At 45.7% G+C, this 27,689-nt stretch overlaps 1 protein-coding gene across 1 annotated transcript in view; it reads right to left on the reverse strand.

Moving 5' to 3' along the window:
• Positions 1-27,689, reverse strand: part of LOC138283610 (dynein axonemal heavy chain 11-like) — a 2,790,563-nt gene that overhangs the window by 940,473 nt on the left and 1,822,401 nt on the right. The window contains exon 57 of the mRNA XM_069221547.1: positions 9,630-9,753. Coding sequence (XP_069077648.1) covers positions 9,630-9,753 — 124 coding nt within the window. The remainder of the gene's footprint in view (positions 1-9,629; positions 9,754-27,689) is intronic.

Consider the following 27,689-nt stretch of genomic DNA (forward strand, 5'->3'; position numbering starts at 1 on the left):
GTCCATGGAAAGCTCAGTATCCAGGGGTTTTACTAAATTGGAAGCCATATGAACAAAATCAACACGAAAAATGCAGCGGATCATCTGTGGACATTTTAGTAAGTGGGAGGACTGTAGACCATAGTTCTTTCAACAGAATGGTCCCATTTCAATAGAGGAGAGAGTACCTCTCTGATAGAAAAATGGTTATACATTTTTAATAATATTTCTAATAACTGTAATAAAAGAATGTATTACTATGTTACTTACTTCAGGAAAATAATTCCACCAATGTATTTATTGTAACACATAAAACCTCTCAGGGGATCAAAGCAGGGAACATGGATATCAATAATAGTTCTACCATCTTTCTCAAAAGCAATCTGCTAACTATTTTTAAGGGCAGATTATTCTCTCTGTTGAATTTTATGCCACAATATTATAACTTTCCTCTAAAAATGGTAATTGAGATGTTGATGATGCAAATGCCTACCAGTATTTAGTCTTCTATAAATATTCAATGTAACCATCATTCCATTCAAAAATGTCTGTAAATCACCCATTTTCCACACACGGACCTTGAAAATTGGCAAAGCCAAATATTACCTCATCTAACTCACACCAGCTATGAGGATTCTATACTTGATCTGTCTGAGCCACTTAGCCAGCTATATTTTTAGTAGACATTTCACAAATTATAAAGCCATCATTCCTTGAGCATTTGGTATTCATTTTTGCAATATCCGTAAAGGCTGCTCCGTGCAGGAGCACACAATAGTTTTTAAACTCTCCAACCACATCCCAACACAAATGTAATGCCACTGCCACCACAGTAGCCACTCCAGCTGCATAGTCTAAAAATGAGTCCTAATTTTACACCTTCACCACTATTATTCATTTGTTTCATATTTATTATTACAACCTCGGCTGTGTAGTATTACATCTGTGAGCTTTAATTTCTCCATTCTTTAGTTTCTCAAAATAACTTTAGTTATTATAGTAAATTAAATCACATTTCCCATTAATTTCACTTGTGCTTCACTCTTGCCACTTCAGCTTTCCCATGTATGTCCATCCTCTTCCAAGCAGCCTGCTTCCTCAAACTAATATGTACACATGTCAGTACCATCTTTCTCCACAAATAGGCCATGAGCCTCAGGATTGAGACCTTCAGTGAGATCATATTTCTTATTGTATTTTACTAAGAGCTCAAAACATATCTATTACAAAGCGTTAACTTTCAGTGAACATGTCTCCTTTTTATGTCCATGCCACCATCCACCAAACCTTTCTTGAATGTTGAGCTGAGCACACTATACAACTTTTTGAGTCTGATTTAAAGTGTGGTTACTTCTTTAGGATGATGGAGCATATTGCTCTGTCGCCCTGATGAAGTAATCACATTCCAAATTTAGAGATTTCCACTGCACCAGCAAATATCTGATACATTGGCAGTAACTGCTGTCATGGTGATTCCTGCTTTGAAAGTGTGCCTTGCAACTCAGTCAACATTTCATTTATTTTCCTTTTTTCAAATTGAAAATCCCAAAGTGGGACTTTCTTTATGAGAATATAAAAACACAATGACCCCCCCCCCACCATGGGAGTTTTCTCCCATGGAGTGGAGGTCATTGAATTGTTTTTACTTTCACTTACCGCCATGTTTCAGATGGTAGCAAATGAAAGTAAAACTGCCATTTTTTTGGCCACTTTAAGTAGGTCAGACAAATGGCAAAATCTCTGACGGCCCTTACTCTTTCAAGCTGTCAGAGGTGTATATCAGCAACGGAGATGGTATAGCCTCTGTAGCTAACACACTGATTATCCACTCTAGTTTAAATGAGGCGGGCGGACTTTCAGTATGGTAGAAAGCGTACTCCATTGTGACATATACCCTTTCTGCCACACTTTAAATCAGGCCCTTAGTTGTCAGGTACTGTCACTTTAATCAGGATAGATAACAATATTAACTACTGCTATTCATTCAGATATCCTGCCCATCAGGTTAATCAGATATAGCAACTTTGTTTGAATATTTGGATTTTTATTTTCAGGGATTGACATCTCCACTTTCCAATGTATTTGTGAAATTTTGGAACTCCTGTCAAAATATACTGAAAAAATGCACTGTTTTATGCTAACACTTTCTACTTCTTTTGCCTTTAATCAATATCTGGTTCTACACTCAGTAACTGATGACACCTTCAGTAACAGTTTGAGATTTATTAGTGTTACTATTTTTTAATGCATTTCCATGAGCACACATTGGGGCTGGTTCACAAAGGGCCTCTGCAGTCGTGGTGGAGGCTCTGCAGTCGTGGTGGAACCTCTGCAATGAGTAATTGTAATGTGGAGGTCCCACCATGAGTGAGGGCCCTTGCCATGAGTGCGTAGCCCCTTTGTGAATCACTCCCTCAATCTTGAAGTGTAACATACAATATTGTTTCTGGCACATACTGCTTCGCTTACATTCCACAATGGGTTTTGTATGCAGATTTAATTTTCAGTTTTCTGTGATTCCATTAAACTGTAGATTTGATCTCTGGGTACTTTGTGGGCAAATTTCAGCTCATTTCATCTTGTACACCCAAGAACTTCATAGACACACCTTGTATTCTAATATTAAAGTCCATAAATCCAGCCTACTACCAACACATTATTAATTCAATAAATTGACTAAAACTGCATATCTACCACTGCTTCTTTCTACCTGTCCACCTTTTTTGTGTACTATTGATCGTTTACTTTAGCTATGATTAAATCTCTTGGCTTTGTGCATGCATGCTTATATGTGGTATTTATCATGAATTTTGTAATTCATTTGTGATCTTAAATTTCGTGGCACCTGGAGTGGGAAAAATGCCTTGAATACAATTCTGATTCCATCATTAATGCACCTCATTGTACCCAAAGGATTACATTTATTTATGAAGTTTTATGTTGCAGTGGTTTCTTTCAGACATAATAGTGTTGATGAAAAGAAACTATTAATTGTCCTGGTCACAATTTCTTTAATAATGGTGACTTCTATGTTATTGCCTTCCCCTCCTGTGTTTTACTGATCCAGTTATTCACAAACATTAAAGACTGTGAAGTTCTTTTGGTCTCAATCACACCACAGGATTTCACAACCCTTCTTTTACCTGGTTCTATTGTATTCTAATAAAACATTATTGTATTGTCCAATTACAATATTTACATTGTTTTGGCATCAATGGTGTAATTTGAAATGTTGCGGAGATGTTATCACTGATGTCATAGAACATGTCACAAGTGATGTAATATGAAGTGTAATTAGCTTTGTATTGCAAGAGTGTGAGCTGTAGCTACGTTAGGGCATAGAATGTGTCAAGAGTGATGTAATATGTTGGGTAATTAGCAGTGCATTGAAAGAGTGTGAGTTGTAGCTACATTAGGGCACGACTTATAGTTAATGTAGTGTGGCTAACGGGTTGATAACACTGTGTACGGAGATGCACAAGTTATAATAATTTGTGGTGGGTAAGTTATAAGTTTAAAGTATAACTATATTTTTAGAATTTGTAATGCTTGTTTCATATAAGTTTGGTTTGTATAGAAAGAATAAATTACATTTTCTTAACTATAACTGCGTGTTAACCTTTGTGTTTTTATTGAATTTTAATGGTTTTTATTTTTATAATAAAAAGTGTTTTTTAAATCATAGAGTGTGCTGTCGTTCATTGAAGTGTCGTCAAGTGGAGTGGAACACAGTACAGTGGAGGACAGTGTCATTCAAGGTAGTGTCGCACATTGGAGTATCGTAAAGTGGCTTAGACTCGAGTGTACAGTGGAGTAACTCAGAGTGGAAAATGCAGCGTGGAGTGGTGTAGAGTAGCATAGAGTGGAGTGCCATACAGTCGGTGCAGTAAAGCGGAGTAGCGTAGAGTGAGTGAAATACAGTGGGGTGGCAAATAGTGGAGTGGCATAGAGTGAAATATTGTAGAGTGAAGTGGTGTAAAATGGAATGGGGTAGAGTGGAGTGACGCATAGTGGAGTAATGCAGAGTGGAGTGGTGTACTTTAGAGTGAGAGTGGAAAAATGCAGGGTCGAGATCAGTCAGAGATATCAGGAGAGCCCTCAAGCACCCATTAGGTGGACAAGTTTCATCACTGGGCTATCTCCTCGTCAGACCGGTGCTGCAATGTCTGGCGGACCGACCTGGCAACCGGGATGATATTCAACCGAAGGCAATTTGCCAGGTTGGGGTCGGAAACGAATACTGACTGTGAAAGCAAAAAAGTGTAAATCAAAGTAGGAGAGAAAAAGAAGGTTAAAATTAGCTCTGAGCCTTAAACATCACTTTAATGAATCAGAGAAAAAGGTTCAGGCCAAGATTAAAAAACAAACGGAGTGCATGCGGGAATAATGTCCCACTACACTCTACAGAGGAAAAAAGGTAGTGTACCTAATCCTGTCGAGATATGGTCAACATGTTTCGCGTCTTGGTGGTCAACACATGATCCTATGACGCTTCATCAGGACCCAAATTACTACTTCTCCTATTCAAAATTAAAAAAATGAAAAAAATTTAAAAAATCACTTACAGAGTGGAGACAGTTGTCAACGTCAGTTGGTCAAACAGTCGTCCATCCCATAGTCGAGAATGACCTTCCTAGGAACGCGCTAGCGTCAACCAAAGGAGAATAATTATCCTTGCTTCTAGTTGAGCCGGAAACCTGCCCTCTGCCGCGCACATTAAAGTGATGTTTAAGGCTCAGAGCTAATTTTAACCTTCTTTTTCTCTCCTACTTTGATTTACACTTTTTTGCTTTCACAGTCAGTATTCGTTTCAGACCCCAACCTGGCAAATTGCCTTCGGTTGAGTACCATCCCGGTTGCCGGGGCAGTCCGCCAGACATTGCAGCACCGGTCTGACGAGGAGATAGCCCAGTGATGAAACTTGTCACCCTAATGGGTGCTTGAGGGCTCTCCTGATATCTCTGACTGATCTCGACCCTGCATTTTTTCCACTCTGTACATTTTTGGAACAGTGTACCCATTTATTGTATAGTTCATTTTGGGAGACTGTACACTGGACCACAAAACTCCCAGTCCCTCTTTTGTATTTGGTACTTTAGAGTGACGCAGTAGAATAGTGCAGAGTTGTATAGAGGATAGTGGCGTATAGTGCAATAGCATAGAGTAGAGTGGTGTAGAGTGGAGTGTCATAAATTTGAGTGATGTGTGATGGAATAACGTAGAGTGGAGTTCCAAAGACTGGAATGGCGTACAATGTAGTGATGTACAGAGAAGTAGTGTAGAGTGGAATACCGTACAGTGGAGTAGAGTTGAGTGGCATAGAGTGGAATAGCGTACAGTGAAGTGGCATAGAGTGGAGTTGCACAGTTGACTGGCGTACAGGAGAGTTGCATAAAATAGAGAGGCATACAGTAGAAAAGCATAGAGTGGAAAGCGTAGAGTGGAGTGGAGTAAACTGGAGTGTCATAGATTGGAGTGGCATATAGTGGAGTAGCATAAAGTGGAGTGGCATTGCATGTAATAGTGTAGAGTGCATTGGCATACACTGGAGTAGTATGTCATAGAGTAGAGTGGAGAGGTCTACAGTTGAGTGGCATAAACATTAGTGCTGTAGAGTTGAGTAGCAGGTCGTACAGTAGAGGGAAGAGCAGTAGAGTTCAATACTGCAGAGTGGTGTGGCATACAGTGGAGCGACATACAGTAGAGTGGAGGAGAGTGTTGTACAGTATAGTGCCCTTGAGTAAAGTACAGTGGAGTAAGGTGGAGTGGCATTGCGTACAGTGGAGTAAAGTGTCATGGAGTGGCGTGCTGTACAGTAGAGTGGCATGGAGTTCAGTACAGTGGAAAGGCATAGAGTTGAGTTAAATGTAATAAATTGGAGTGGCATCTTGTACAGAACATTTGAGTCCTGTGTCATAGATTGTTGGAAAGTGTCATGTAGGGGAGTAGAGTCTTGTACAGAGGAGTGTAGGGGCATAAAGTGGAGTAGCGGGTTGTACAGTGTAGTGCAGGGACATAGAGTGGAGTACAGTGTGTTACAGTGGCACAGAGTGTAGTAAAGTCTTGTAGTGCAGAGTTACATAGAGTGGAGTAGATTGTGGTACAGTGGAGCAGTGCAGAGTGGATTATCATACAGTGGCAGAGTGGCCTGAAGTATCAAGCAGTAGAGTGGAGTGGAGTCCAGTTGAGTGTCATAGAATAGAATGAAGTAGCGCTCTGTAGAGTAACGTGAACCAGAGTGGACTGGCGTAGCATACACTGGATTAAAGTACTGTAGAGGGGAGTCATGTGTTGTACAGTGGAGTGGGCTGGCAAGTTGTAGAATATTGGAAATATATGGCTATATATATGTGGGTGTGTGTGTGCATACACACACATACATGTACACACACACATATTAAAATAAACAATTTTTTGTAATTTTATTTTTGGAGTAAACACCCAGAACCTCCTCTTATTTTATTCCTAACCTCCCTTTCACTCTTCCTTCCCCTGAACCCAAACATTTTCCTTACTTCCCTTTACCTCTACCCACCCCAAATTCTAAAAGCACACTGTCTCCATTTATCTTTTACCACCCCCACACACTAAATTTACCCTTATCTTCTTTTACCACTTTCCACCACTAAACCCTAAAATCACTCTTGCCTCCCTTTACCTCACCCATATCTCCCTTTAACCCTACCCACCATTAAGCACAGAAATTATCCTTACCTCCTTTACCCTTTATCTCTTCCTGCACATTGACTCCTTTTATTGAATAACAGTAAAAATTATGGGCCAGATGTACAACGTTTTTTTCTCTTCACAAATGGTCAGATTCACAGAATAGAGCAATTTGCGACCAGAAAAAGGCATTTTTGAATGTATAAAGCCCTATTTAGTGATTCAGTAATCTATTACCGAATCGCAAAATGTACTGCAATTCGGTATTAGGAAGGGGTGTGCCAGGGCGTCACTTCCTAATAGCGAGTCGCACTGGTACATAGGAATGTTTTACAACCGGGAATTCGTCGCAAAACATTTGCAGTTACCACCAACTTCAAGTTGGTGATAAGCCTTTGCGAAAGGGGGTGTAACATATTTTAAGAGCAGGCAGTGATCCCATGGACCACTGCCTCTCCTAAAAAACGAAAGGAAAACTTTAAGGAAAACGAGCTGCATTACAAAAAAAAAAGATTGCTTTATTGAAAAAGCAATCACAGATCTTGTGGTCTGCTGAGCTCAGCCGGCCTCCATCCCTGTGATTGTAGCCATTCACAATTGGTCGCAAATTGCGACCTACCTCATGAATATTGTTGAGGCAGGTCCATTTGTGACCCACTGCGAATCACTATCAGTGTCAAACACACTATTGTACATCTCAGTTTGTGATTTTCTAATGGCAAATCATTACAATTTGCTATTAGGAAATTGCAAACATGCAATTTCATACATCTGGCCCTTTGCTATTTAGAAAAGTGCCTATGTACATGGTAAAGTATTGTGTGGTGAAGAATTCATGGTAAAGGTTAAATCCAACAATTAGTGCTTACATGCATGGCACTTATCCGCATGGTTAAGACTGCATTGTGAAGAGCATGCTTGGCAAAGGCTGCATTGTAAAAGCTGTTTCCCCACAGAGCATGCTTTGGGGTGGGTGTTTGTGCAAGGAGGCAGCACACGAGGGAGAGAGCAAGAAAACACATACACTGTTGCGGAGTGATGAAAGAAAAGGAAAAAAGTAATTGCCTGGATGTCAGCAGTGAAAGGGTACAAGTCATCCAGTCAATATGATGGTAAGAAGCTATGGTACAGGGGATGGACAAACCCAAGAATTGGAAGGATAGTCATAGAAAAAACCAGAGCTGGCAAATTAGACAAGAAAGCCAACTCAATAAGAACAATGGGCTGATCGAAAGCCTATTGAGTGTATTGATACTGTCCACAATATGTCTTAGACAACAGACAGCTAATAGCATAAAGGACTATGTGGAAGCTGACAAGCTTCTTTTGGTGTATCTTTGATATTCTTGGTCATTTGATGAATGGGTTACTTGAACTAATATCACATGGCTATAATAATGTGTGATGCCTTCGGCCACATCAAAGCCCTGTTCTCTGCATAGACAACTGGTTCACATGTAATCAATGGGTGCAGAAGACAGCTGCCTTTAAGATAGTGCACAGAGAAAAAAACCTACGTCAACAGCATACCTACATTACTCCTGTCTGCCTTGCTTTAAAAAGTTGCAAGACCAGTGCCATATACTAGATGAATGTCCGACCTGCTTCTGTAAATTATTTGATACATTTTCCTAGAACAATAAAAGATTATGTCTGGGACACTTATACAAATGTAAGCCACTTGGAAAGCACTTAGCTCAAAGTTCAGTTCATCATTTTGCCCACTACACCACTCCAGACAGGGAACAAATCAATCTGGGCCAAGCACCAATAAGAACAAAAGGAAACTTCCTTGCTCCTGCTCCAGGAGGAATAGTCCAGCCCAAAATGTCAGTCCGGATTCCCTGAACGAGCACACAATACCATATTGTTTTCAACCCAGTTGGGCCTTATTAGCGGGATCTAGCTTAGGTCTAATGCACAGTAAACGTTTTGAGAAGGGACCTAGAATCGGAGTCTTGACTGTACTGTCCCGTTTGGAAAAGAACCAATTTAATTTATGTAAGGTGGTGACTGGAGTGGATGAAAAACGACTGATGACTTGACCGACTGCTAGTTGCTGAGATTCCTCCCATCAACATTTGCGTTTAGCATTTTCTAAATACATATATGACATTGTGATTCATGCTCGCTCGTATAATCAGTAAATACAATAAGTTGTTTTAGAGATTGCATTCCAGCGCCCATATTCATAAGTGACCCGGATGTTATGAATAAATTGAATTGATATCTAACTCGTCTGCCTATTGTTATCAAGCCAGCTCTGTAAAAGAAGACATCGGTGCTATCAAAAATTGATGAAGCATGCATGACTTACCCAGAACCAACGGGTACGTATACTGGTGATGGCCAACATATCACATTTAGCTTTAAGACCACATGGGCGTTGTTATCTTGCACTTTCATGATTGCTAAGTGAGAAAATCTGGGTGCAAAGTGATGCCAGACAATTTCCCTAAGAGCTAAGAAAATTGCAACCCGGCAGTATGCGAGGAGAACAGGGCATGGTAATTGCCTCATGAACAATCGCCCAAATAGTTTCACAAAGCACACAAGAATCTAGCTGCACATAATAAAACAAAGGTAAATTATCTATATTACTGAGCTGATGATGGCTGTCAGTTGTTTTATCAGTCGGACCCGTTAGCCCTCCACCGCATACAGAATATTGCATAATAAAAGAAAAACGTTTCACAGTAAACAGAATCTCTCCTGATTGCAGCTGATTATATTAAGTAGCTTGTTTTATTGGTGTCACAGAGGTGGCTTAACAGCTCCCGTAACAAATCTGCACAGACGACCTCTCACATCCACTGATGAGGCCTATTCAAACACCTGCTGCCCTTTGCACACTTAAGATGTTACATTTCTGAACTGTTTTGATCCCGAATGTATTTGCCAATGTTTTTTACACACGTAGAATGATCTCTTCCGTGATCCTAAGCAGCATCATTTAAATACTTGACAAAAGAAAAGGCTTTTACCTGATGCCAGCATGTCATTAATTAAAACAAGAAAACGCTCGTCCGGGATTTGAGCATCTGTATGCAGAAAGACTGTGCCAATGTTCTTCACTCCGACTTTGAAATACAGCGTAGCTATATCGCTCTGGAAATGAGAGAGGAACAAGATAAACAGTTAGAAATAACGGAATTCAGAAACAAATCATACCAGAAGATATACTTAGGTGCAACACATAACAATATTTTGCTACCGGGACCTCATGAAGGACTTACTTCAAATGACTAAAATTTGTAGCTTTCTTTCAGTTTCTCACAGATTAACATCTTTTAAAAATAAACCAAAATAAAATAGAAATATGCAATTTAACGCTGCTGTTTCAGGTTAGGAAACTAAGGGCCAGATGTAGCAAAGGTTTTTACCCATTCTGTGTCTATGGGAAAAAGTGTTCGTACATACGGCCCTAAGGGCCAGATATATGTAGCTTCAGGTTTGCGTTTTCCTAATAGCGAATTTTTGCGATTCACTATTAGGAAATTGCAAACTGCTATGTACAACAGTGGGCCTGGAGCCAGATGTAGGTACTTTGCAAATTGCGAGTTGCAATTTGCGAGTCCGAGCGACTCGCAAATTGCAACTCGCAATTTGCAATGCAGAACGGTGTCTCAGACACAGTCTGCGAGTCGCTATGGGGTCGCAAAGACCCACCTCATTAATATTAATGAGGTGGCTCGCAAATTGCGGCCCCATAGCGACTATGGGCACTCACTGACATGGAGGCCTGCTGTAGTCAGCAGACCTCCATGTCCGTGACTGCTTGCTAATAAAGCAGTTTTTTTTTTCAAGTGTAGCCCGTTTTCCTTAAAGGAAAACGAGCTGCACTTAAAAAAAAAATCCGGAGCCTTTTGTTTCGGTAATTTTTCAGGGCAGGTAGTGGTCCCTTGGACCACTACCTACCCTGAAAAAATATTTTGGGGTCCATTCACAAAGGGGAAGGGGTCCCATGGGGACCCCTTCCAATTTGCGAGTGGGTTACCATCCACTTCAAGTGGATGGTAACTGCGACTCCATTTGCGACCGCATATGCGGTCGCAAGTGGAATTGCATACCACTGCGAGTCGCAAATAGGAAGGGAACACCCCTTTCTATTTGTGAGTCGGAAATGCATTTTGCATAGCAATTTTTGCCGTTTGTGAGTCGCAAACTGGTTGCTACATCTGGCCCCTGATGTACTAACGTTTTGCGGCTTGCAAAATGGTTGCAAATCTATTTGCGACCCAAAAAGGGGCAGTTCCGTATGTGTGAATGCCATTCGGTAGCCACAAATAGCTATGCCACCAAATTGCGGGGCGGTAACAATAGCGAACGGATTTTGTGACTCGCAAATACTGAATCATTGTTCGTGAGTCGCAAACCATATGTTAGAGCCTGTCACAAATTGCGACTAGTTGCAAAAATGCCCATTTGCAAGGGCAATTTTACACCGATTCCAATTAGGTGGTAAATGTGTGCAAAGTATGAAAGGAGGCCAGGAATGCAGCAGGGATTTCAACAATGGCTGAACTTTACGTGTTTACTATGAGGAAGCGATACCTGGCTGCCCAGCAGAGAAGGAGGAGGAGTGAAGCTCACCATATTCCAGCAGACAGAGGAGGAGATACATGAGAAATACAGGCTGAGTAGCACTTGGATTCTAGATTTGATAGCAATTGTTAGACCTGGCAGCTCTTGGCGTGGTTTCCCTGTACTTTTTTTTTTGCTTCTAACCCCATTTTTGGATCCTGTGCTGTAATTCTTTTTTGCTGGTTTTGATACTCTTGGCACTTTACCACTGCTAACCAGTACTAAAGTGCAAGTGCTCTCTGTCTAAAAGATATTGGTAATTGGTTTTCCATAATTGGCACATTTGATTTACTGGTAAGTCCCTAGTGAAGAGCACTATGGGTCAGATGTATGATTCTGGCCCATTGCGATTCGGTAATTGCGATTTTTAAGAAATTACTATTACCGACTCGCAAAGGGCCATGTATCACATTTGCGAATCGGTAATAGCGATTTCTTAAAAATCGCAAATGCAATTACCAAATCGCAAATTGCGATACTGGCCCCATTCGCAGCTATGGGCCTGTTGGCTGATAGCTGCGAATTTCTTGCATTTCCAAAATTGCGATTTCTGAACCAGAAATCGCAATTTTGGAAATGCAAAAGGCCAGGGTGCTGGGGGCATGTGTGCTTTACATGTTACATTTAAAAATGCAGTTTTACTACATTTTTTAATTTTGCACCAGGTTACCACCTGGTTGCAGACCATGGTATTTTGCATCCTTTGCGTGGTCTCCCTTAACGTTTTGCCTCTGTTCTCCAGGTTGTTTATGTGTGCTGGACTTTGAATTTACTGTTTTTGTTACTCTGGACACTTTACCACTGCTAACCAGTGCTAAAGTGCAAATGCTCTTTTACAAAATGTGTATGTAATTGGCTTATCAATGATTGGCATATTTGATTTTACTAGTAAGTCCCTAATGGAATGCACTAAAGGTGCCAGGGCCTGTACATCAAATGCTACTAGTGGGCATGAAGCACTGATTGTGCCACCCGCATGAGTAGCCCTATAAACATGTTGCAGACAGTTTTGCACTGCCAATTCAACCTGGCATGTGTACCCACTTGCCAGGCCCAAATCTGCCCTGTAACTACATGTAAGTCACCCCTAAAGAAGGCCCTAGGTAGCCCCATGGGCAGGGTGCAGTGTATTTAAAAGATATGGCATGCACTGTTGTATTTTATATGTCCATATAGTGAAATACTGCCAAATTTGTTTTTCACTATTACAAGACCTATCTCTCCTATAGGCTAACATGGGGATTGTCTTTAAATATCTTCTAAGTGCAGTTTCCCATTGGGAACAGACATAGATTTTGAGTGCCCTCACACAATACAGTCTCCAACACCCTAGTGTGTGCCTAGGGTAGGGGAAGGAAGAGGCGGGATCTTGTGCACTACAAAGACTTTGCTTTGATGTTTGCCTACTTCAACGGCAGAAATGAGTATTGTTAGAAATTAGGTCTTTGGTTGACAGTCAGGTTACCCCCTGTTCAAGCAAGGACCCTCACTCTAGTCAGGGTAAAAGAGAATCATCCTCAGCTAACCCCTGCTTACCTCCTTGGTAGCTTGGCAGAGAAGTAGGCTTAACTTCAGAGTGCTAGCTGTAAAGTATTTGTACCAACACACACAGTAACTTAATGAAAACACTACAAAATGACACAACACAGGTTTAGAAAAATAGGAAATATTTATTTAAACAAAACAAGACCAAAATGACGAAAATCCATAATACACAAGTCAAGTTATGAATTTCTGGAAATGAATAACACTTAGAAACACAAAATGCTTCGATGAGGTGTTAACACAGCGTTGTGACGGAGTCGTTCCCAACAATCCGACACCAACGGTGCTGGCCAGGGAGTCACGCAAACCCCCAGGTACAGTACCTTGGTGAAGAATGACAAAAAGCCGATGAGCAAAGTCGGGCATCGCGGCGTCTGCGCGAAATGTTAAATCCGCGCACTTCGAGCTGCACCGGTCATGACATGGTGCGGCGACTTCCATGGAGTCGCGGACTTCGGCGGGGCTGCAGCGGTGTCGGGCCTGCGAAGGTCGTTGCGTTCCAGCGAAGATCACGGAGTCAGTTGCTGGCGGGGTCACCGGATTCAGCCGCGGCGTCGGTCCGAAGTCATCTGAAGTCGATTTCCTTGAATTTTCACCAGCTTTTCCTTTCAAGGGCCCAGGGACTGGATAGGGCACCACCTGTCAGGGCAGGGCCTCAGCAGAGAGTCCAGGTGCTGGTAAGGGAAGTCTTTGATGGCCCTGAGACTTCGGAACAGGGGGCAAGTTCAGTCCAAGCCCTTGGAGAGACCTTCTCAAGCAGGAATATACAACAAAGTCCAGTCTTTGTCCCCTTGCACAGGCAGAAGCAGCAGCTGTAGGAGAGCTCCACAAAGCAGAGTCACAGGCAGGGCAGCACTTCTCCTCAGCTCTTCAGCTCTTCTCCAGGCAGAGGTTCCTTTTGATGTCCAGAAGTGATCTAAAGTCTGTGGTTTTGGGTGCCCTTCTTATACCCAATTTCTCCTTTGAACTAGGCCTACTTCAAAGTAAAGTCTCTTTTGAATGTGAAATCCTGCATTGTCCAGGCCAGGCCCAGACACTCACCAGGGGGTTGGAGACTGCATTGTGTGAGGGCAGGCACAGCCCTTTCAGGTGTGAGTGACCACTTCTTCCATCCCTCTGAGCACAGATAGCTCCTCAGGAAATGCAGACTACACCCCAGCTCCCTTTGTGTCACTGTCTAGTGTGAGGTGCAACCAGCCCAACTGTCAAACTGACCCAGACAGGGAATCCACAAACAGAGTCACAGAAATGGTATAAGCAAGAAAATGCTCACTTTCTAAAAGTGGCATTTTCAAACACACAGTCTTAAAATCAACTTTACTAAAAGATGTATTTTCAAATTGTGAGCTTAGAGACCGCAAACTCCACATGTCAATCCGCTCCCAAAGGGAATCTACACTTTAATCAGATTTAAAGGTAGCGCCCATGTTAACCTATAAGAGGGACAGGCCTTGCAACACTGTAAAATGCATTTAGCAATATTTCACTGTCAGGACATATATAAAACACATTACTATATGTCCTACCTTAAACATACACTGCACCCTGCCCTTGGGGCAACCTAGGGCCTACCTTAGGGGTGTCTGACATGTAAGAAAAAGGAAGGTTTAGGCCTGGCAAGTTGGTACACTTGCCAAGTCGAATTTGCAGTTAAAACTGCACACACAGACACTGCAGTGGCAGGTCTGAGACATGATTACAGAGCTACTTATGTGGATGGCACAACCAGTGCTGCAGGCCCACTAGCAGCATTCGATTTACAGGCCCTGGCACCTTTATTGCACTCCATTAGGGACTTTCTAGTAAAATCAAATATGCCAATCATTGATAAGCCAATTACATACACATTTTGTAAAAGAGCATTTGCACTTTAGCACTGGTTAGCAGTGGTAAAGTGTCCAGAGTAACAAAAACAGTAAATTCAAAGTCCAGCACACATAAACAACCTGGAGAACAGAGGCAAAACGTTAAGGGAGACCACGCAGAGGATGAAAAGTCTAACAAGTATAAGTAGTGAACCCAAAACCCAAGACTTGCAGATTACTTCGAGATCAAGAGGAGCTTCTGCTAAGGAGAAGAACTTAATGCTAGATCAGGAGCTGCGACTCTGCATGTTGCTTTGCTGTGCTGTCCTGCTGCTTGTACCTGAGAGGGAAAGAACTGGACTTTGCTTTCTAAAATCCTGCATGCGAAGTTTTTCCAAGGGTTTGGATGAGCTTGCCTCCTGTTAAGAAGTCTCAGGGACATCAAAGACTTCACCTGCCAGCACTTGGGTACTCCTGCTGAGGACCCTAACTTGCCAAGTGGTGCCTATTCCAGTTTCTGGGACCTTGGGAGAGAAAGCTGGCCTAAAAACAAGAAGAACCAGGTGCACCTACTCCAGACGACTCCAGGACTGATGCCGCTGCCCAACCCCGCAACGCCGCCTGCACCCAAAGATGTGGTACACACTGGAGTGAGACAACTGCGACTGACACCACAGGCCGGACGCAGTCCCAATGATGTTCTGTGACTTCATGAGTCCCAAGAGCTGTGTCACCGACCCATCCGTGACACCAACTCTGCTGCAGCATCTGCGTCCCCATGTTAAAGCCCCATATGGAAAGCAGTACCCTGCGCAGCAACTCATCACCACGCATGTGCAGGTATTGTGCTCACTGCACGTTTTGGCCTCAGGTAGCTACCAGGGGGGAATTGCAGTTGCTGATGAGGTGTTCCAAAGTGCACTGTCACGTCTGTTTAACTGGTTTTAGATGCCATGCTCATCCACATGAACAGTTACATATACCTCCCCAGGAATGAAGCAGAAATACACGACACAAAAACCAACCTTTACAGGATTGCCAACTTCCTCCATGTATTAGGGTGTGTAGAAGGGGGGGAAACAGCATTAACAACGCGGTCAATGCAATGATATGCATTGACCACACTGCCGTCACTACGCACATGCGTTTACTACACATGTGTTTACCATGCATATGCTTGGTAAGGGTAGAGAGAGCAGCCGGGCGGAAGGAAGGAAGCAAGCAGGAAGGAGCAGCGACCAGAGGAGAGAGGTAAGTGGGGCCTGGGTTGGGGAGGGAGGGTTGTGGTAGTTTTTAGGATAGGGTGGGGGATCGGAGTAGGTTTCAGGGCAGGGTAGGTTTTAGGGTTTAGGGCGGGTGGTGGGATGGGGTAGTTTTTAGGACAGGGTGGGGTAGGTTTTAGAACAGGGGAAGGGTAGGTTTTAGGGTTTAGGGGGAAGGCGTGGTAGTTTTTAGGACAGGGTGGGGTAGGTTTTAAGATTCAGTGTTGGGCTGGCGATGGGGTAGTTTTTAGGACAGGGTGGGGTAGGTTCTAGGACAGGGTAGGGTTTAGGGTATAGGGTGAAGGCAGGGGCTGGGGTGGTTTTTGGACAGAGTGGGGTAGGTTTTAGGACAGGGTAGGGTAGGGTTTAGGGTGGGATGGGGAGTCGGATGGTTTTTAGGACAGGACAGTGTAGGTAATAGGGTTTAGGGCAGGGGGTGGGTAGTTTTTAGGACAGGGCGGGGTAGATTTTAGGACAGGATAGGTTTTAGGGTTTAGGGCGGGGGCCAGGGTAGTTTTTAGAACAGTGCGGGGTAGGTTTTAGGGTGAAGGCGGGGTCGGGCTATTTTTTGGGACTGGGCGGGGTAGGTTTTAGGATAGGGTAGGTTTTAGGGTTTAGAGCGTGGTCGGGTATTTTTAGGACAGAGCGGGTAGGTTTTAGGAGAGGGCAGGGTAGGTTTTAGGGTTTAGGGTGGGGTGGAGGATTGAGGTAGTTTTTAGGGCAGGGTGGGGTAGGTTTTAGGATTCAGGGTGGGGCAGGGTGATGGAGTAGTTTTTATGACAGGGTGGGTTAGGTTTTAGGACAGGGTAGGGTTTAGAGCGGGTCGGGTAGTTTTTAGAAGAGAGTGGGGTAGGTTTTACGACAGGGCAGGGTAGGTTTTAGGGTTTAGAGTGGGGGATCGGGTAGTTTTTAGGACAGGGTAGGGTACGTTTTAGGATTCAGGGTGGGGCAGGGTGACGGGGTAGTTTTTAGGACAGGGCGGGGTAGGTTTTGGGTCAGGGCAAGGTAGCTTTTAGGGTTTAGGGCAAAGGCAGGGGCTTGGGGTCGTTTTTAGGCCATGCAGGGTAGGTTTTAGGGTTCAGGATGAGGGCTCGGGTAGTTTTTAGGAAAGGGTGGGGTCGTTTTTAAGACAGGGTAGGTTTTAATGCTTAGGGCTGGGGTAGCGGGGGCCAGGTAGTTTTTAGGACAGGGCAGGGTAGGTTTTAGGACAGGCAAGCTTTTAGGGTTCTGGGGGGAGGTGTAGTTTTTAGGACAGGGAAGGTTAGGTTTTAGGGTTTAGGGCAGGGGCCGGGTAGTTTTTAGGACAGGGCGGGTTAGGTTTTAGGTTTCAAGGCGAGGGTGGGAGTCGTTGTTAGGGCAGGGAAGGGTAGCTTTTTAGGCCAGGATATTTTTTACGGTTTAGGGCAGGGGTAGTTTTTAGGACAGATGGGGTCATTTTTTGGCCAGGGTAGGTTTTAGAGTTTAGGGCAGGGTGGGGGGTCGGGTAGTTTTTAGGAAAGTTTGCGACAGGTTTCAGGACAGGGCAGGGTAGGCCAGGGGGTTAGGGCTCTGGGAAGGGGCTGGAAGGGGAAGTTTAAGGGCTTGGGCAGGTGGGGTATGAAGTCAGGTTTAGGGGGCAGGACGGGGAGAATTTACCATGCATGTTACTTTACCAAACATGCTTTTACAACTAAATTAGTTGTAAAGGTATGCGTGGTAAAGGCATGTGTGTTAAAGACGCGGTCGTTGTGAAGACCACGTTGTAAAGGCATGCGTTGTAAATGCATTTGTTGTTCCATCATACATCCGTAGATGGGACACATGTTCCCATTTGTCCTCCATCACATCTCTAATACCTATTCCTAAACCAGGAAAATACCCATTTCCTCAACATTCAGGTGGTATGTGATGCCCATAATGTCATCACAGATATACTGGCCAAAATCCCAGGGAGCGCCAATGACGCATACATCTTCAGGCACAGCGGCGTACACCAACGCCTGGAACGTGGGTAGTTTGAAGATGGATATTTACTAGGTCATGTACTGCCTTAACACAAATTGCATAGGTGTCTCTCTAACAGCACATTCTCACACTTATCTTTGTTTCCCAGGAGACAGCGCTTATGTGTTACAACCTTGGATCTTGAAACCAGGCAGCAGTCACCAGGCAGGTCGCTCCCCCCATCTGCCACACAGCCCCCTGTGGGTTGAACCTCCGTCGGCGCTTTTGCCGCCTGACTACTCGCTCCCTTTTTTCTGTACCCCTGCGCTTGGCTTCTGTGCCACTTTGTTTTTTCATTCTGTGCCCGTGTGTTTTGCTTTCTGTACCCCTGTGCTCTGTTGTCCCTCTCCCGCCATCTTTTCCCACCGTTTTCTCTCCTGGTTTTCCCCCGGGTTTTTCCCTTGCTGCTGAGCCCCTGCTGCCCCGCCCCCTTCACTCCCATTGGCCGCCCGCTCCCACCTCCCAGCTGCTCCTCCCTCCCTCTGCCCTCATATGGAGGCCGCAAAGCGGGCGCACCACTGGCGCGCCTAAGGCAAGCCCCTCCGCGCCTGGACCGCACCAGAACCCCTGGAACCCGCACCCCCGCAACGCCAGACTGCACTACGACGCAAGCACCCTCCACGCACTCAACACCAGACGAGACCACTCCTGCTACCGGGCCACCCCGAAACGCACCCAGGGGCCTTCCACCGGCCGGAACTGCAGATTCACCAGCATCAAACCCTCCACACCACCAGCCAGAGAACCCAACCACCTCCGCTGCATCCTCCTCAACACCCGCTCCGCTCGCAAGCACGCCATCGAACTTTGGGACCTCCTAGACTCCACCGCCCCGACGCCGCCTTCCTGACGGAGACCTGGCTGAATGCCACCTCAGCACCAGACATCGCCATAGCCATCCCACAGGGCTACAACATCTCCAGCAGAGACCGCACCAACGGAGTGGGAGGAGGAATCGCCATCATCCACAAAGACTCCATCAAAATCTCACGAACACCGATGACACCCTCACCACTGCCGAGCACATTCACTTCCAGATCCACACCGACCCCAACACCACCCTCAGAGGAACTTTCATCTACAGACCTCCCGGACCCCGCCCACAGTTCAGTGACACCATCGCTGACCTCATCAGCACCCACGCCCTCGCTTCCACGGACTACATCCTCCTTGGGAACCTGAACTTCCACCTCGAGAACAACAACGACGCCAACTCCACCGCCCTGATCGACAACCTCGCCAACCTCAGACTCAAACAGCTCATAACGACACCCACTCACGCCGCTGGACACACGCTTGACCCCATCTTCTCCGCAAGCCCCCACGTCTCCTTCAACCACACCACCGAACCACACTGGACCGACCACAGATGCGTCCACTTCACCTTCAGAAAACCCACCACACACCACCGCACCCAAAAGCTACCACGCCGCTGCTGGGGCAAGGTCACCGAGGACCAACTGACTACCGCCCTCGCCCTGAGACCACCCTCCGACCCAGACACCGCCGCGACCAACCTCACACAGTGGATCAACGACTGCGCCAACACCCTCGCCCCTCTCAAGACGTTTACAACCAACCACACCAACAAGAAAGCCGCCTGGTTCACCAAGGACCTCCGGATCTCCAAGCACACCTGTCGGAAGCTTGAGAAGAAATGGCTCCACGACCGAACACCAGACAACCACACAGCCCTCAAAAGCGCCACCCGCAGACATCACTAACTCATCAGGACCGCCAAGAAGACCGCCTTCAAGGACCGCCTAGACAACAATGCACACAACACCAAAGAGCTCTTCAGCATCGTGAAAGAACTCTCCATCCCAGCTCCATCACCAATGACATCCCACCATCTAAAGACCTGTGCGACTCCCTGGCCACCTTCTTCGACCGCAAGATCACCGACATCCACGACAGCTTCAAGCCCGACCCCCCGCATCCACCACCGAGTCCACCACTCCTGCGACTACCACTCGCACCAGTCGCCTGACCGCCTGGTCCAGCGTCAGTGCCGAAGACACCATCAAAACCATGAACTCCATCCACTCCGGATCCCCATCGGATCCCTGCCCTCACCACGTCTTCAACAAAGCCAGCGCAGCCATCGCACCCCACTCCTGGAAAACAATCATCTGATCCTTCGAGACAGCAACCTTCCCAGAAAGCTGGAAGTACGCCGAGATCAACGCCCTTCTGAAGAAGCCCAAGGCAGACCCCAAGGACCTCAAGAACTTCCGTCCCATCTCCCTGCTCCCTTTCCCGGCAAAAGTGACCGAGAAGATTGTCAACAAACAGCTGACCCACTACCTCGAAGTCAACAACATCCTGGACCCTTCCCAATCGGGTTTTCGCAGTAACCACAGCACCGAGACCGCCCTCATCGCCGCCACTGACGACATCCGGACCCTAATGGACAAAGGAGAAACAGCCGCCCAAATCCTCCTGGACCTATCAGCAGCCTTTGACACGGTCTGCCACCTCACCCTATCAGCATGCCTCCATGACGCCGGTATCCAAAAGAAGGCCCTGGCCTAGACCACATCCTTCCTCTCCGGCAGAACCCAGAGCGTCCGCCTCCCACCCTTCCGCTCCAAAACCACTGAGATCATCTGCGGCGTCCCACAGGGATCCTCCCTCAGCCCGACACTGTTCAATATCTACATGGCCCCCCTCGCCCACGTCGCACGACAACACAACCTCAACATCATCTCCTATGCCGACAACACCCAGCTGATCATATCCCTCACCGAAGATCCCCACACCGCCAAATCTAACCTCCACCGAGGAATGAAGGCCGTAGCCGTCTGGATGAAGGACAGCAGACTGAAGCTGAACTCAGACAAGACGGAGGTCCTCATTCTCGGACCCACCCCATCAGCCTGGGACGACTCTTGGTGGCCCACGTCACTAGGCACAGCCCCGGAACCCACGGACCACACACGCAACCTGGGGGTCATCCTCGACTCCACTCTCTCCATGACAAGGCAAGTCAACGCCGTCTCCGCGTCCTGCTTCAACACCCTCCGTATGCTGCGCAGGATCTTCAAATGGATCCCCCTCGACACGAGAAAATCTGTTACCCAGGCCCTCATCACCAACAGACTCGACTACGGGAACGCCCTCTACTCAAGAATTACAAACAAGCTCCTGAGACAACTCCAACGCATCCAGAACGCCTCGGCCCGACTCATCCTCGATGTCCCCCGCCGCAGCCACCTCACACTCCACCTGAGAGGCCTGCACTGGCTCCCCGTCAACAAAAGGATCACCTTCAAGCTCCTGATCCACGCACACAAAGCACTGCACAACACCGGACCCACCTACCTCAACAACCGACTCAGCTTCTACACCCCCACCCAAAGCCTTCGCTCAGCCAACCTCGCCCTCGCCACAGTCCCCCGCATCCGAAAAACCACTGCCGGTGGCAGATCCTTCTCCTACCTAGCCGCCAAGACCTGGAACACTCTCCCCACCATCCTACGACAGACCCAGGACCTGCTGGCCTTCAGAACGACTCCTCAAGACCTGGCTCTTCGACCAGTAGCACCCCCCCTCCCCAGCGCCTTGAGACCCTCGCGGGTATGTAGCATGCTTTACAAATGCAGTGATTGATTGATTGATTGAACCATTCCTAATCCCTGCACACCACAATGAGAGGCGATTCAACAGTGCCCATCATGACACTAGAGCTGTAACTGAACCTGCCTTTGGCATGCTCAAATCCAGGTTACGGTGCCTTCACAAAAAGTGGAGGTACACTCCAGTATGCACCAAACGTTTCATGCAAAATTGTGGCAACCTGTGCCATCCTATACAACATAGCAACCAGGATGGGCTACACCTCATTTTGGAGGACACAGACTCTGAATATGATGAACCAGAAGCACAACTACTACAGCCTGGGGATCATACCATAGCAGTGAAGGGGACATGCCAATGGGATCACAGAGCAACACATCACTTAAGTTTTAGGTAACACTGCATTCACAGAAATAATGCACGTATAGACAACTTACGTAACTAAAGCAACCTTTGGCATGCTACTCTTTTTGCCATATCATTCTGAACTATATGATTCCCAAGTGGCAAGTGAAATACAAAATAGTGTTGGTCACCAAACAAATAATAGCCATGTGTAACTGACAGGCTACAGATAAGTGTGCATTAGAACTTTTTGAGGCTTATCCAACATGCCCTGTCCCTGCATGTTCACCAACGGGGATACGGCTGCTACTGCAGTGCAAGGCCCAGGCATCAGTGGCCGATATGATGCTCGCATTGGAATTCTTCTTCCTACCTGGAGTGGCATCTCCTGCACCTCTTGCAATCTGTGCCATCTGTAGCAGTTTCTACAGCATCAGTGATCTGTACTAGGCCCCAAAACAACACCGTTAAAGTGTCCCCTTTCCACCTGCAATGTGACAGTTAATCTGGAGAGACTGGTAGTGGAAGTGGCCAGTTTAACTATGGAACAACTTAGCCAGCCCATTCTAGCCACAGCACTACAATTTTGATGCCTCCGATGGGCATGGTCAACCATCATTGGCTGGCACAATTCCTGAGTACCAGTGGTCAGGCTCAATACATTGATGTTCATTGTTGCAAACTGTGTCCCGATGTTATTGAAGCCAACAAACATGTTCTGCAACATGCTCTGCATATTCCTGCTGATTATTTTTAAATGCTTGTTTTGCAGGCATTGACTTTGGAGCAGGGATGCTTCTAAATTAACAAACACCTGTGCATTGCCGTCATCTACAACAGCACCACATGCCTCACAATGCCTCCTGCGCCCACAGACAGGAAGATGCTGGTCTTGATTCGCAGTTTACTGTGAAATTGGGCTTGGTGGCAGAGGGACATCATCGTCCTCGATTACTGCACAGTCTGGTGAGAATTACATCATGCTACAGTGTGGTGGGGTGGTGTTGTCCATAGAGATGGGTTCCTCTCCTGTTATGTTGGCATCCGCACTCTGTACCTCAGGGGGATCTGTGGGATAAATGTGATGCATTTTATTTCCCTTTCTGATGTCCGCCCCAATAAATGTGCATATGACTCCTAAGCTGACTTTATTGCCTACATCACCCATAATGCACTATGTTGGGTAAATACTTTTCATTTGGGACACAAATGTCTGATGCTTCCTGCTTGCCCATTGGAATTTGGACTTAGCTCTGCGATCTGAGTTGTGACAAAAGTAAATATTGTACACTTATTTGTGATGCTCCTGATGCAGAGCTGTCAATGTTTCCAATGCCCACGACAGCCTCCGGCTCCAATGTGGTCTCCACCATGGTCTCAAGTGCAGTGGGTGGTGGTATTGTTGGGGGGCAGCCTCCAATTACTCTGGATTCTGTGAGTGGCTGAGCCACCATTTCTTTTGTACGTGACGCGAAGTCATACCACCTCTTGTGGATTTCATCAATGGAGCGGTGTGTGATTCCAATGGCATTTATTTTGGCTTACATTTCCTGCCAGATCTTCTTATTTTCTGTGACTCTGAAACTGTTATTGATGCCCTCCCAAAAAGTACACCATGGTTCTCACAGTACTCCTCTGTGAATATCTCCAACTCCTTTTCATAAATTATTTTCCTTCCTCCATGAGTTTTTTCTGCAGTTTGGCTGGCCATTGCTGCCGCTTGGGATCCTTTGGGGGTATGAGACCTGTTCTGTAAATGGCAGTTGCTCTTTTCCTCCACTCAGGCTGATCTCAAGGCAGGTTCGATGAGGCACTTCCTGGTTCAGAGGGCTTTTCCCATGTCCAGGAAGTCTTTATTCACATTTTGCGGTGCAGTTCGAAATTTGCGACACAAATTGATATTTGCGATGCCATTCGAAAATGTAGGTAATCGTTTTCAGCGAATCCACTAATTGTGATGTGACTCGCAATTTGAGGCCTCACATCATATGTACATGGGGATTTGCGAGTTCCTATTTGCGATTCGCAATGATTTGCAAATAAGAACTCTCAAATTTTCCAGTTCGTACATGTGGCCCAGTGTGTTTAAGACTATTTGCAATTCCCAAATGGGTCGCAAGGGACCTGCCTCATTAATATTCATGAGGCAGGTCGCAATTTGCAACCTATTTGTGAATGGCCACAATCGCCGGTATGGTGGCCTACTGAGGTCAGCAGACCACCATGTCTGTGACTGCTTTTTAAATAAAGCAATCTTTATTTTGCAATGCAGCCCATTTTCCTTAAAGGAAAACAGGATGTATTACAAAAAGAAAAATGAAAAATTTTCTTTTCATTTTTTAAGAGTAGGGAGTGGTTCGTGGGACTACTGCCTGCTCTGAAAAGATGTCTGCACTCCCATTCACAAAGGGGAAGAAGTTCCTTCGGGACCCCCTTCCCATTAGCGAACTGTTAACCACCAACTTGAAGTTGGTGGTAACTCGAATGGTTTGTGACCGCATTCCCGGTTGCAAAACATTTCTACACACCAGTGCAACTCGCTATTAGGAAGGGACGCCCTTGCACACCCCCTCCTAATAGGAAGTCGCAAACCCTATTTTGTGAGCCGGTAATAGGTTACCAACTCGCAATGTAGGGTTGTTACATGCCAAAAAGCATTTTACCAGACCCGATGGGCCAAATGGGACTGGTAAAAGTGCTTTGTAAGTCTAGCCCTAAGAACTCATACAATGCGCAGACTATGGGAAAAACCATAGACATCAATTTGCCAAAATGCCTAGGTGACATTACACGCCCTTTGACATTTCCTTTCCCTCACACACACAGGCCTATAGATCCACCCACATTTAGAGAGTCACGCAGTCTGTCACATAAATCCTTTCTCACCCGCAAACCCACACACAACATACATTTATAATCAATGTTTTTATTTACCTCAGCTACCATGGTAGGTCATATTCCAGCTAATTGTATTCCATTTGTTTACACTATTTCTATCTTGTCGACTCATCTCCCGGCACCGCTACGCTGAAGTGTGGAAGAACGAGGCCTCCCAAGTCGGTTTTCTCCACGTTTGATGACCTGAGAGCATTACCTATAGGGTTGTAATAATTTTTATTAGGCTTTGCCTTTATTTAGCCTCTCCAGGCAGTGCTCCTTCCACGTTCTACCAAATTCTGGAGTCTTTTATTAACTCTTTCTTCCTGAAACATTTTTTCCTTTGAGCTGCATTGAGCTGCATTATATCTTTGTATTAATAAGTCGCATTGCAAACTGCACATTTGCAGAGGTGAAAACATGCCCCTCTCCCATGAATATTCATTTGGCAGGTTAATTAGCTTTCCCTGTGAATGGATGAGAACGGAGTTATGGTGACTTGCAAGGGACAACAAACCACCATCCTTGCATTTGCTTTCCCAAACAGGAAACCTTTTATTTTTAACACAGTTCATGTTCAGTAAAGGGCTGGTTGCTGGTCGACTGCCATCATGGCCCACTCTGGAGATGAAACATTAGAGGCTTTCTAATATGACTACCCAAAGGGGTCTTTTGAGCATGACCTTGTCTCCGCACTTGACTCTGGGGTGCGACATACAATTAACGAAGCCTTGACCCAAACCATTAGGCCTATTAAACAACATCTGAAGGGTTTTGCTGAGTGCCAGGGTTGGACCCCTCCTTTCTTGCATCTCACTGAGGAGGACTCTCTACCTCCTCAAAAACCTTCAGATTCTAAGGATGCCTTTAATCCGCATGCTGCGGATTTTTAAAGTTTTGTCCGGTCTCTGGTGCGAGGCCATGACTATGGCAGGTCGGATCACAAGACCAACACCCGAGAGGAAGCTGACTCCTCTTCCAGTCATGATTCAGACCCGGGCAAGTGTCTTGCCCCTCGTAACTGTGCTAAGAAGACGCACCACATGCAGGAACCTTTACAACCTCCCAAGGTACTTACCTTTGAACCAGAAGATATTGTCTACCCCAGGGCCACCATCTGGACCCCAGGTGGCAGATTATGTAGAATCCCACATTCTTTATGGTTTTGATGAGGTTGAGATCAGAATACCCTAAGCCTGAATTTACCTCTAAGATCACAGAGACGGAGACCCTACGTTGTTCACCTATCTTAATATGTTTTCCAAATAGGGTATTGGTCGAGTGTGGCGTGGGTGCCAGGACAAACTTCTAGATATTGTCAGACCCATTACAAAGATCCTAGAATGAGGATTCCAAGCCAAAGAGTCAAGCAACCCCATTGATCCTGAGATTTCAGTGGACTGGGCCCAGCGAGCACTTTGTTTTTTGGGGAATGTCATTTCAAGATGGATTACAAATTGGCAGACCTGCCGTCTTCAGAGGCCAAGCCATTAGCCCAGGGCCTCCTCTTGGTTCTCTGTTTCTCAAGGAACTTTCTAAGTTTGTGGCCTAATACCTGAATATGGATAAAGCACAGGGATCTATAAGGAATGCTTCTGTGGGCGAGCATTCAGCCGCAATTTCCATCAAGGACCCCAATGAGGCTTTTACCATCAAGGGAGGGGAGGTTTTCAGGACCCCAACTCCCCTTCTGCTACCTTCTACCCTTCTTGTCCAACAGCAGGTCGAGTCAGATTCCGGAGAGGCAGAGCTAAAGCGATCCAGGCCCCCTACCAAGATTACAGATCTGCAGGTGAGATTGATTTCATTTCTAGACGGGATTGTTTATCCACAGTTGGTGCAAGATTAAACAGGATGTCTGGGTCCTGGAGACCGTTCAGGGCTTCAAGCTAGAGATTTACAATTCTCTGTCCCAAATACACCCCCTTCCTTTGATGTATTTTTCTGTTCAAGATAAGGAGTTCATTGCTGCAGAAGTAATGGATCTCCTAGTCAAAGGTCCATAATCAAATCCTTCCCTCATCCATCAGGGTTTCTCAGCCCAATTTTACGCTTACACAAGGGGAACTGGATGGTTTGCATAGACCTAAAAGACGCTTATCTGTCAATCTCTAATTTTGCCCCTCATTGTCGCTTTCTCCAGTTTCTTTGGAGAAGGCAATGCTTTGAATACAAAGTCCTTCCTTTTGGTCTGTCTTCGGCACCTGGGTGCTTCACAAAGGTAATGCGTCCGGTAGTGCACTTCCTCCGTGCGAGAGTTGTTCACCTTATTATGTATCTCAACGACATCATTATCATAGCCCAATGTCCCCTCCAAGTTATGTCCTACCTGGAGTGGATGATCTCTCTTCTTCAGGATCGTGGCTTTATTGTTAACGCTCAGAAATCAATCTTGATGCCCTCTAAGTGAATGGAGTTCTTGGAGTTCCAATAAGACTTTCTACTGGCCCAACTTATTCTGCCCCATCTCAAAGTGCAGAACATCAAGAAAGAATTGAGGTTGATGTTGTCCAAGACGACTGTGTCCTTGAGGGAGATTGCCCGATTAGTGGGTCTTTTGTCATTATCGATCAAGGCCTTTTTACCATGTCCCTTCCATTACAGAGCCCTCTAATTTCTAAATATCTCTCTTCTTCCGATGGGTCTCTCTTATTCAGAAAAAGTTCCCCTTTCGGTCAAGGCTCGGACAGAGATGCAATGGTGGCTGGAGCACATGGATGCCTGGAATGGCCTGGCCATCTTTGGGAGTTCCCTGGACATTGTGATCGAGTCCGATGCCAGTCAGTGGGGCTGGGGAGTGCACTGTGGACCAGTTTCTACAGGGGGTCGCTGGTCCCAGTTGGAGCTAGCACTTCACATTAATTGTCTGGAGTTGCTGGTGGGCTACTTTGCAATCCGAAGACTTTTGCCAGTCAAGACAGACTGTGCATACTCCTGCAAATGGACAATGTTTCAGCAGTGAGGTGTATCAACAAATTGGGAGAAACAAAGTCTTGGATTCTGGCAGAGATAGCCAAGGATTTTTGGCACTTCTGTCTTCAGCACCGGGTCTCGGTGGTAGCAG

The sequence above is a fragment of the Pleurodeles waltl genome, chromosome 3_1 (genome assembly GCF_031143425.1).
Source record: "Pleurodeles waltl isolate 20211129_DDA chromosome 3_1, aPleWal1.hap1.20221129, whole genome shotgun sequence".
NCBI classification, from domain to species: Eukaryota; Metazoa; Chordata; class Amphibia; order Caudata; family Salamandridae; genus Pleurodeles; species Pleurodeles waltl.